General features: G+C 40.7%; 1 protein-coding gene across 1 annotated transcript in view; it reads right to left on the bottom strand.

Moving 5' to 3' along the window:
- The window catches only part of Zgrf1 (zinc finger GRF-type containing 1), a 66,629-nt gene that overhangs the window by 45,037 nt on the left and 9,576 nt on the right, over positions 1 to 12,016 (bottom strand). The window contains exons 7-8 of the mRNA XM_021158878.2: positions 8,151 to 8,224; positions 2,562 to 2,747 (exon numbers count right to left, since the gene is read on the bottom strand). Coding sequence (XP_021014537.1) covers positions 2,562 to 2,747; positions 8,151 to 8,224 — 260 coding nt within the window. The remainder of the gene's footprint in view (positions 1 to 2,561; positions 2,748 to 8,150; positions 8,225 to 12,016) is intronic.

Genomic DNA, 12,016 nt, shown 5'->3' with positions numbered 1-12,016 from the left:
ATACACACAAGCACACACACACATACACACACACACACACAAGCACACACACACACACTAAATAAATAAGAATAAAGATACATTTTAATAAATAAATTATACCTGGGCCTGGAAACACAGGTATCTAATCTCAATATTCGGGAGGCTAAAACAGCAGAATGTGAGGGCCTCCATGAAATAGAATAAGTACAAGCCAGCTATGCAACTTATGAAGGAAGCCCTGTCTCAAAATAAAAACTAAACAGGGACAGGATACAGCTCAGAGCAGAGCTCCTGCCTAAGCACTATAAGGCCCTAGGTTCAGTCCCCAGTTCCACAAGAGAGAAAATTAAGAAAAAGTTCAAGTGAAGACAAATTAGCTAGGGCAGACTGTTTCAAAGCACCGCAAATATAATTAGTGCTATGGGTCATATACTTAAAGAAGATAAATGTTGGGGCTGGAGAGATGGCTCATTGGTTAAGAGTATTGACTGCACTTCCAGAGGTCCCGAGCTTTATTCCCAGCAACTGCATAGTGGCTCACAACCATCTGTAATGGCATCTGATGCTCTTTTCTGGTGTGTCTGAAGACAGCTACAGTGTACTCATAAACATTAAAATAAGTAAATCTTTTTTAAAAAAATGTTATGATATCTAAGTTTGCCTCAATTTTTGTTTTGTTTTGGTTTTGTTTTGTTTTGTTTTGTTTTGTTGTTTTGTGTTTTCAAGGCAGGGTTTCTTTGGGTAGCCCTGGCTGTCCTGGAACTCACTCTGTAGACCAGGCTGGCCTCGAACTCAGAAATCTGCCTGCCTCTGACTCCCGAATGCTGGGATTAAAAGCGTGTGGCACCACGCCCGGCAATTTTTTTTTTCAAGATTTTTATTTTGTGTTTTGTCTGCATGTATGCATGCCTGGTAGCCAAGAGATTAGAAAAGGGCATGAGATCAATGAAAGTAGAGTTCTGGATGTTAGTAAGCACCATGTAAGTTCTGTCTTTTGTGACAGTCTCAGAATCTATACTCTATAATCATAACATAGGACAATAATTAGAAATACAACAATGAATATGAGAATACAAGTCTCTTCCCCATTTGTTCTCTCTATTCCTTAACTGCCTAGAAGTCTCTATACAGCCCAAGCAGGCCTCAACCTTAAATTCCTACTTCAACTTCTCAAGTGCTGGAGCTGAGCACCATCACACACAGCAAGTTTCTTTTTCAATAATTCACACAGTGGTTACCATAATTTATGATATTATGAAGACTAGGAGATAGCACATACTTGGCATTGAGGAAGAAATGCCAGCTAAAGAACCCACTAGAGGAAAGACTAATAACACGTAAGCTCATGTGAGCCTCAAAACAACATGCCAGCAGAAAGCCTGTTGCATCGTGCAGTCTGTGTACGGCTACTAGAGTTCCTAGCCATCTACCTTTGCACTGCTCTTGTACAAGGATTTAGGACTGACCTAAGAAAATGACTTGGGATCTTCCAGCCCACAACTCTGCCTGCTTTCCTGGAAGCCACAGGGGCACTAAGGACCCCAGACAGGAGCCTAGCATAACTGTCATCAGAGGCTTCACCCAGCATCTGAAGGAAACAGATGCAGAGACCCACAGCCAAACATTAGGCAGAGCTTGGTGAAGAATGGAAAAGATTTATAGGAGCCAGAGGGGTCAAGGACACCACAAGAAAATCTATAGAATCAACCAGCCTGGTCTCATAGGGATCCACTGAGACTGAACCACCAACCAGGGAGCATGCATGGGACTGACCTAGGTCCTCTACACATGTTACAGTTGTCTGTTACACATGAACAGGCCTACATGTGGGAGTCCTAACAGCGGGAGCAGGGACTGTCTTTTACTCTGTAGCTTGCCTCTGCAACTCTTTCTCCCTACTGGGCTGCCTCTTCTAACCTCAATAAGAGAAGATGCACCTAGTCTCACTGCAACTGGATATGCCAAGGCTAGCTGATACCCATGGAGGCCTTCCCTTCATGGGGAGGGGAGGACTGGGGGAGGAGAAGAGGGAGTGAAAACTGTAGTAGGGATACAAAGTTCATTAACTGATTCGTTTAAGAAAGCAAAAAGACTGGAGAGATGGCCGCACACACCTTTAATCCCAGCACTCTGGAGGACAAGCAGGTAGATCTCTGAGTTCAAGGACATCCTGGTTAACATAGAGAAAACCTCTCTCTAAAAACAAAACAAAACAAAACAAAAAACAAAGCACTGGCTGCTGTTCCAGAGGTCCTACGTTTAATTCCCAGCAACCACATGGTGGCTCACAGCCATGTAGAATGGGATCTGAAGCCCTCTTCTAGTGTGCATAAAGACAGGGCACTCATAAACATAAAATACACGAATGAAAAAAAAAAATCAAAGAAAGTTGACCTCTGTCCTCTACGTGTTCAGAACATGTTCACCTATGTACACATACACACCACATAAACATACACACAAAAGAAACAAATAAATGCAGAAAAGTTTAAAAAGAAAGAAAGAAAAAGCAAAAAAAGAAAGAAAGGAAAAAAAGAGAAAATGACTTGGTGAAATGCAACTATAAAAATGGCTTTTACCTGCAAGAAGTCCGTCTGCCCATAAGTGCTAGGCAATCTTGGTGTCCAAACACAAGTATCAGTCAGAAAGTTTTCATATTCAATGCTCTCTGGAAACTGACTGCATCCTCGCTGTAAGCTGTGTCCTCTGACCATTACACCACTAGTAGCAGATCCTTTCACCTGATGTCCTTGAAACTCAACAGGCTATAGGTAAATTATTAAAAATAAGAACGTTAGTATATGGCATATATATTCATAATGCATATAGAGAGAAATGTGCCTTATTGTATACTAATGTATTGTAAGCCCTTTGAGGGAGGACCTTTTCACTTCATCTAAGCGTCACCACCATTTAATATAGTGCCTGTCACACAGAAAGCAATAAATAAACACAAAATGAAAAAGTGGGAAGAGAAGAAATGAAGCTGTACTTTGCTTAAGGTCTGCATTCAGTCTTCATTCTCTATGACTAGAGCGTGGGGTCTCTGCAAGCCTGTGTATCTGAGTCTCCTGCTCTGAAGAGTGTGACTGCAATGCTCACGTCCTCCCTCAGAGACATGTTCCCTCCCTAGTCTACTTTCGGTTTCAAATGGCTTTCTCTGCTGCCCCCTTGAGGATTTTAGCATTTTTACTCCCCACAGGATGACAATACCCAGCCAAATATGGGAAAATAAAGTAGTTAAAAGGGCAAAGGAATCTCCAGAAAGGATTTCCTTCTAGTGGACAAATTAACAAAGAGACAACTACCCATACTCCCAATCTTCTATTACTTGAGAATAAAGATCCTACAGCTAAATTAAACCTGAGTGCTTTTTTATACAGAATTTCAGTTGAAAAAGATTTTGTATTGTTGGGGATGGAAAGCAGATATGGATACAAGCGAGAAAAGTGTTTAGTCACTTAGCCATGCCTGCAGCCTGAAATTATTCTGCTAAATTTAAAAACATGCATTTCAATAAAAATAAATCTTGACTTTAAATATCCTTCCTACATTTGCTTTTTGAAAGGAATCTTCAAACATGCCTAATTCCGTGCTACCGTGTACTTCTCTCCAGTGGTGGAGTGGGGATTTTAGGAATGCAATGCTCATTTACAAACCCAACCATATGCGTGCTGTCAATTTTTTCAAGCGTTTTTGTTTTGTAAATGACGTCTCACCTGCATGCATGTCTGTGTACTACATATGTACAGGGCCCTGGGAAGCCAGAAGATAGTCAGGTCTCCTGGAACTAGAATTACAGGTGACTTTTAGCTACCAAGACTCAAGCCTGGATCTTCTGCAAGAACAGCCAGTGTTCTAAACTGCTGATCCATCTCTCAGCCCCTTGTCTGCCAATTTTTGATATAGAGTGGGTAGCACGACTTAAATGTTTCTATGTATTTAGTCAGAAACAGAACAGTGTAGAAGTGTCAGAGCAGGACTCATGGTGAAGCTGTGAAGATACTCATTTGTTCACTACAGAGCAGACATTTGCATACTCTGGCTTTGTGGCCAGCTTCTAGAACCCATTTATATATTATTAAAGTGGACCAGTAACACAGGAAATAAGATGAAATGAAGACAAAGGAAGCATTTCTTTTCTCCCAAAGCTACGTGCTAGAAACAAACGGAAGTGTGTGGGAACTGCCGCACTGACAATGCTGAGTGTCTCCACTGACAAACACTAATCTCCATGATTTAGTTAAGAACTTCAATTCATCTTAATTAGCACCATTTTTTTCTGGAATTGCTATCACTGTTCCCAAACTGACAAAGTTCTCTAGAATGCGGTGGTAAAGTCACAGGAGGCTCCACAGAACGAAACAGCAACACACATCTCTAGACACTGAAGTAACTAACTCAAGAGCAACTTCAACATTAGACCCACTATCTTCTTTCAATGACATCATGTCTCTAATTGTTTTGAGATTTTTAATGTTTAAAAATTATGTAATTTCAGCCGGGCAGTGGTGGCACACGCCTTTAATCCCAGCACTTGGGAGGCAGAGGCAGGTGGATTTCTGAGTTCGAGGCCAGCCTGGTCTACAGAGTGAGTTCCAGGACAGCCAGGGCTATACAGAGAAACCCCGTCTCGAAAAAAACAAAACAAAACAAAACAACAACAATTATGTAATTTCATGTATATAGATGTTTTTTGTCTGCATGTCTGTCTATATACCATGTGTGTGCCTGATCCCCTGGAGGCCAGGAGAGAGCATCCTCCTGGAACTGGATCCAGCTGTGAGTCATGTGGGAACTCTGAAGAACCACTGTTGTGAGCCATCTCATCAGCCTTTTTCTTAAAGTTTTGGGACAGGGTCACACCATGTAGTAATGGCTGCTCTAACTTACTATGTAGATCACACAGGCTTCATCTCAAATATGCAGCAATTCTACTGCTTGTGTCTCCTGCCAGCCAACATCGGGTTTTAGATTGAGCTCGGTTTTTAGAAATTGCTAATTGTTGCAATTATCATGAGAAAAATCAATGTGGAACAAGAAACAGAATGATGTCACGCGCTCTACCCTGAGTTTCCAGGTGCTGTATTGGTGCCTGATGGGGCATAAGCTGCATTCACAGCTTTGCTAACTTGTTACTAGGATACACATACTCACTATCACTCAATGCTAGTAATCATCAAATGGACTATTATACATTTCTTTGAGCCAAGAAATGAAATTTTAAAAAATAACTCAAATGTGAGGGGAGGCATGAATCAAGAGAGCTTGGGACCTTCTGTATTGCTACAATTCTAGTATAAATTATAGAACACTATTGTGCTGGTTAGTTTTATATCAGCTTGACATAGGCTAGATAGAGTCAGAGGAGGGAGCCTCAATTGAGAAAAATACCTCTATAAGATTTGACTCTAAACAAGCTTGAAGGGTATTTTCTTAATTAGTAGTTGGTAAGAGGATCCAGCCTATTGTGCTTTGAGAAGATTGTGGAAGGACTTTGGAACTTTGGGCTGGGTAAGTTTAACATTGTTCAAAGTGTTCAAAGCTCCGTGGGTTGTGCTCTAGGAGCTTGGAAAAACGGAATGTTGAGAGCAGTGCAGACGACGGAGGCCTGGAGGGAAGCAAAGACTCCACTCAGCCATTTGTGTGCAGAAACGGCAGTGTCTTCGTAGCTGGAACTGAAGAATCAGCTGTGTTAACAGGAGACCACACCCATTAAAGTAAAACCTTTGTTTTGCTGGGACAATGGGTGCTGGTCAGCTGTGACTGAAGAATCAGCTGTGCATAAGAGGCCAGCACCACTGAGGTGAATGAAATCTGGAAGTATTGCCGCAGAGTCAGCACACAAAAGCTGTGTTCCAGAAGTGGCCAAAGTTGTACCTTGTGCTGGCATTTGAACTTGGTAGTGTAAGAATCACCTAAGTGGCGGGTTTTGAAGGCATGAAGAGGTCCCAAAGAACAGACTGGGCACTTTGAAAGGCCAGGAGAGGTCATTGGTAAAGAGGTAGTCTCATTAGCAGTGGAAGGGCCAAGATTAAAGGGGTCATGCAAAGGAGTTGAGGCTTGGCACCATGAAGAGGGCCTATGAGAGGATATTGGTAAAAGTGCAGCCCAGTTTAAGCACTAGATCCTAGCACTCTGGAGATGCCAGTATTATGGGATAGCCATCAAGCACAGCAGCAGATAGGAGGCCAGAAGATAAGCTGTGTGTGTTTGAGAGGGCGGAGTCTGAGAAGCGACCCAGGCCTCTTGGAGGAATCCAAATCATAAGTGAATCCCAGACATTGGACACTGAGTTATTTACGCAGTTGGGGTTTTGTTTTGCTTTGCTTGAAACTGTATCCTGGTTCTTCCCTCTTAAAGTAAGGAAGTTTTTAACATTTTATTGATTCACAGGAACCCACAACTAAAAGATTTTGAACTTTTAAAGAGATTCTGGATTTTAAAACTCTTTCCTGGCTGGAGAGATGGCTCAGCAGTTAAGAGCAATTCCAGAGGTCCTGAGTTCAATTCCCAGCAACCACATGGTGCCTCACAACCATCTGTAATGGGATCTGATGCCCTCTTCTGCTGTGTCTGAAGACACAGTGTACTCATATACATAAAATAAACAATTAAATCAAATTTTAAAAAAAGTCTTTCAATTTTTAAAATGTTTGACTTTGTAAAAACTATGGAACTTTTTAAGTTTGAAAAATGTTTCATATTGTGATGTTTATATTAATATGTGATCTTGGGAATGAACAAGAAAGAAAAGGTTGTAGTTTAACAGTGATATGTTTGTGTATCAAGGTGACAAAGGGTCAGTTATGCTGGCTAGTTTTATGTCAACTTGATACAAACTGGAGTCATCAGAGAAGAGGAAGTCTCAGATCAGAAAAATGCCTCTATCATGGTCCTCAAACTGTGGGTCATGAGCCGCTTCAGTTTGTTTTGGTTTTGGTTTTTTCTTTTGGTTTTTCAAGACTGTATAGTTCTGGCTGTCTTGGAATTCACTGGAACTCCTGGACCAGGCCAGCCTCAAACTCAAAAATCGGCCTGCCTCTGCTTCCCAGGTACTGGGATTAAAGGCGTGCACCACCACTGCCCGGCCCCACTTCAGGTTTAAATGACCCTTTCATAGGGGTCACCTAAGACACAGATATTTACATTATGATTCATGACAGTAGTGGAATTATAGTTAGGAAGTGACAACAAAAATACTTTTATGGTTGGAAGTCAGCACAGCATGAGGAATGGTATTAAAGTTTGCAGCATTAGGAAGGTTGAGAGGCACTGCTCTACAAGATCAACTATAGAAAAGCCAAAAGTAATTTTCTTAATTAGTAATTGATAAAGGAGGGCCCAACCTACTGTGGGTGATATCACCCTTGGGCTGGTGACTTTGAGTTCCATAAGAAAGCAGGCTGAAGGTGGTGGTGGTGGCACACACACTCAGGAGGCAGTGGTAGGCAGATCTCTTGCGTCTGAGGCCATCCTGGTCTACAGTGTTTGTTCCAGGAAAGCCAAGGCTACACAAAGAAATTCCTGTCTAAAAAAAAAAAAAAAAAAAAAATCACTGATCATGCTATGAGGAGCAAGCCAGTAAGCAGCACTCCTCCATGGTCCCTGTATCAGCTCCAGCCTCCAGGTTCCTGACTTCCTTCAATGATTGACTATGGTGTGGAAGTGGAAGGAAAGAAAAAAAAAGATGTGGCTGAAAGGCAATTTCTTAGTTAGTGATTGATGGGGAGGATTGTGGGTGGCATGTCCCTGGTCTGATAGTCCTGGGTTCTATAAGAAAGCAGATCAAGCAAGCCAGTAAGCAGCTCTCCTCCCTCCATGGTCTATGCACCATCTCCTGCCTCTAGATTCCTGCCCTATTGCCTGATTTGAGTTCCTACCTTGACTTCCCCAGTAATGGACTGCTGCCTGGAAATGTAAGCTGAAATAACCACTCTGATCCCCAAATTGCTTTTGGTGATGGTGTTTCATCATAGCAACAGTAGCCCTAAGACAATTCTTATCAACTATATGACATGAATGATGCTTAAACGAATAAAGACCAGAATGGGGGGCAGGGGAGAGTAGTGAGAAAGTATAATCAAAGTATATGCTATATGCATATGAAACTGTCACTATTTTCTACACAAGAAAAACACAGTAGTTAGAGAGAGATACATACGTACCTGCTGAGAAGCCCGATGCTCATGAGGACACTCTAGCAGAGCACATGAAACTTCTATGGCAGGTGATTTCCTGGCTGCAATGCAGGAATCAAACAGCCTCATTTATCAGTATGCATCACAGTATTTTGCAAAAATGCCTTTCCATCTAAAACTGAAGCAATACACTTTAAAAAGTAATATCTTGATAATCATTTAATCTGGAGTATGAGTAAAGATTCTGTATAGTATACTATACAGAGTATGAGTATACTATTCTGTATAGGCTGATACATTCTTAAGTCAAGAATTCAATATATTTAGAAAACATTACTGATTACTTTTAAAAAAAAATTATGACCATATGTGGATACATGCCTTTAATCCCAGTACTCAGAAAGTGGAGGTAGATAGATTGTAGATTCAAAGCCAACCTAGTTTACAGTAAGTTTCAGGACAGCCAAGGCTACATGGAGAGGCCCACTAGACAGACAGATTTCTTTATTTGGCACGAATATTTGCCTACACATACATATATGCACTATATTCATGTCGGGTGCCTACAGAGGCCAGAAGGAGATGCTTTACGGAAATCAGGTTCCTCAGCATGAGCAGTAAATTCTTAGCTGCTGAGCCATCCCTCCAGTTCTCTTACTGATCTTAATAGGGATATGCTTTTGCATTTTCTAGCAACCTATTTTTAAAAATAATATGTTCTAAATTAATAATCACCTCTAATACAAATGTTAAAAATGAAGTACTGCCCAATTGTTGAGAACAAGAAAGCTAATAAAACTATTACACTATTGCTATACATAAACACGGGGGTGGGGGTAGAGGGCTTAAGGAGCCCCAATCAATCTAAACCTATCTGAAATTCTTCTGACCTGCAACACACTACGCAAACCAGAGATCTGCTACCCAGAGCATTGGAACTAAGCACCAGGGACATAGCAGTGAAAAGGGGACAAAGAAGACAACCACACAGTTATACATGCAGATAAATGCAGAGTAGAACAGGAAAAGGTATCATACAGAACGGTGATGAATTACAACACAAATGTTCTAGAAAGGTCCTGACCTGAGACCTAACGCAAAGCTAAGCCATAGTCCAGAAGCAGGTGTGAAAAAGCAAGCAGGGTATGAGGCTGACAAGGTGGCAGACCAGCAGCCGAGCATATTCCCAGCAAGACAGCACTGCCTTACCTCATGCTGTAGTCATACCTTTTTCAGTCAATTTAGTACCAAATGTTCCTATTTCTGTGATTTTATTTTATTTTATTTTATTTTATTTTATTTTTTATTTTATTTATTTATTATATGTAAGTACACTGTAGCTGTCTTCAGACACACCAGAAGAGGGAGTCAGATTTCGTTACGAATGGTTTTGAGCCACCATGTGGTTGCTGGGATTTGAACTCTGGACCTTCAGAAGAGCAGTCGGGTGCTCTTATCCACTGAGCCATCTCACCAGCCCTATTTCTGTGATTTTATTGATTTCACTATTTAAAGTCCCCTAGAGTGAGTGCTATCTTGTATTCTTAAGTGTGAGAGTTGTGATGTCTGCTGCATAGAAAATATATATGGATTGTTTTCACTAGCACTGTTGGCTGTGTGTTTAATATTAAACAAAAAAATTTTAAATAAAGTGGTCTCTACATAAGATATAATTATGTGTTCCTGAGTAGATAAAAATGTTCTGGTCAGAGATATGTAAGAAGTCAGTCTTGCATGCCTCGTGTGACCAATTATTTTAAGTTGGTGTTTAAGCTCATCTCAGAGCATGACCACATCACAGAACAGTTGTAAAGCAACTGTAATCTTCTCTTCCAATTTGATGAATTATTTTCTCAAAATAAAATGCTGTATTTCCCAAATCTTCATATTATAATGCTATGTTCTTATTTTAGTTTATCAATTAGTTACATCCATTCATTTTTATTTATTTATATTTTATTTTATTTTATTTTTGGTTTTTCGAGACAAGGTTTCTCTGTGTAGCCCTGGTTGTCCTGGAACTCACTTTGTAGAACAGGCTGGCCTTGAACTCAGAAATCCGCCTGCCTCTGCCTCCCAAGTGCTGGGATTAAAGGCGTGCACCACCACGCCCGGCTTTCATTTTTATTATTAAGATTTTCATTTGGGGCTGGAGAGATGACTCAGCAGCTACTCTTAGCTGTTCTTCCAGAGGTCTTGAGTTCAATTCCCAGCAACTACATGGCGGCTCAAAACCATCTGTAGTGGGATAGGATGCCCTCTTCTGGTGTGTCTGAAGACAGCTCCAGTGTACTCACATATATAAAATAAATAAATCTTTAAAAAAAATTCTTTTCATTTCTTTTTTCTTTTTTCTTTTTTTTTTTTTTTGAGAAAATAAACTACTGGGCTGGAGAGATGGCTCAGCAGTTAAGAGAACTGACTGCTCTTTCAGAGGTCCTAAGTTCAATTTCCAGCAACCACATGGTGGCTCATAATCTTTCATAATGAGATCTGATGCCTTCTTCTGGCACACAAGTGTACACACAGATATATATTAACTAAATAAATCTTTATTTTAAAAGATTTATCTATTTATTTTATGTATGAATACACTGTAGCTGCACAGAAGGTTGTGAGCCCTCATGTGGCTGTCAGGAACTGAATTCTAGGACCTCTGCTCACTCCCCTTGGCCCTGTTTGCTCAGGCCCGGAGATTTATTTATTATTATACAAAAGCACACTGAAGCAGTGTTCAGACGTGGTGTGGCAGAAGAGGATGTCAGATCTTATTATGGTGGTTGTGAGCCACCATGTGGTTGCTAGGATTTGAACTCAGGACCTTCAGAAGAGCAGTCAGTGTTCCTACCCACTGAGCCATCTCGACAGCCCAAATAAATAAATCTTAAAAAAAAAAAATTACTATCAAACTTAACCACATTTCAAAGAATTTTAGGAATTTACTCATACTTTTAGCAAAAATGGCTTGAGATAAGTAAGAATTTAATTCTAACAGTGAGTATCATAGACCAGTCAGAGCCATACAGCAAGGGTACACAGCTATACAGCAAGATGCTGTCTTAAAATGCACATACATAAACCAGGTGGGGGTGCACGACTTTTTTATTATTTTATGTATATGAATGTTTTATCTTGTGTGTCTGTGCACCAGACATGCTGGTGCAAGAAGAGGTGGTGAGCCTCTAGGTGTGCTAGGAATTGAACCCAGGTCCTTTGCAACAGCAAATGCTTTTAACCCCTGAGCCAACTCTCCAACCTGCAGCACACACCTTTAATCCCAGGAGGCAGAAGCAGTCAGATCTGAAGCCAGCCTGGTCTACAGAGCAAGTTCTAGAATAGCCCAGGCTACATAGAAAAACCCTATGTTCAAAAACATACAAACAAACAAATACACATATGCGACAGATATCATAAAGGAGTAATATTGCCAATACACAGTAAAATGATTATAAGTCAAGAATAAAAAGACCAGCACTCATTTTAAAAACAGAGTAACGAATGAAGAGTGCATGAAATCATGAAAATGGCAGAATTATAAAATCTAAGAGAGGCTCAACCATATTTACCACAGTGACTCGGGAAGAACTTGTGAACTTTACAAAGTTGATAGATTTTTGCAGGCAGTAACACTGTTGTGATAATTTGACAATGATCTGTTACCCACTGTGGGATTTCGTGAGTAAAATACACTGACATTTAGTCAGGGCCTGTTCCCACTGTGAGAATAAAGAAACATTACAGAATGGAGCAGAGGGTGCTCTTGTGGCGCACTCTGGGCTGGGATGTCAGCATGGAAAGGAAAAGCACTACAGCTGTGGATTAGCTTAGCCTGAACACACCCTTGTGTATACCTGTCAATATGCAAATGCACAGGGCATTTCAGAAGAGATGCC

Source organism: Mus caroli, chromosome 3 (assembly GCF_900094665.2).
Source record: "Mus caroli chromosome 3, CAROLI_EIJ_v1.1, whole genome shotgun sequence".
Taxonomy (NCBI): Eukaryota; Metazoa; Chordata; class Mammalia; order Rodentia; family Muridae; genus Mus; species Mus caroli.
This window is presented reverse-complemented; position numbering and strand designations above follow the sequence as displayed.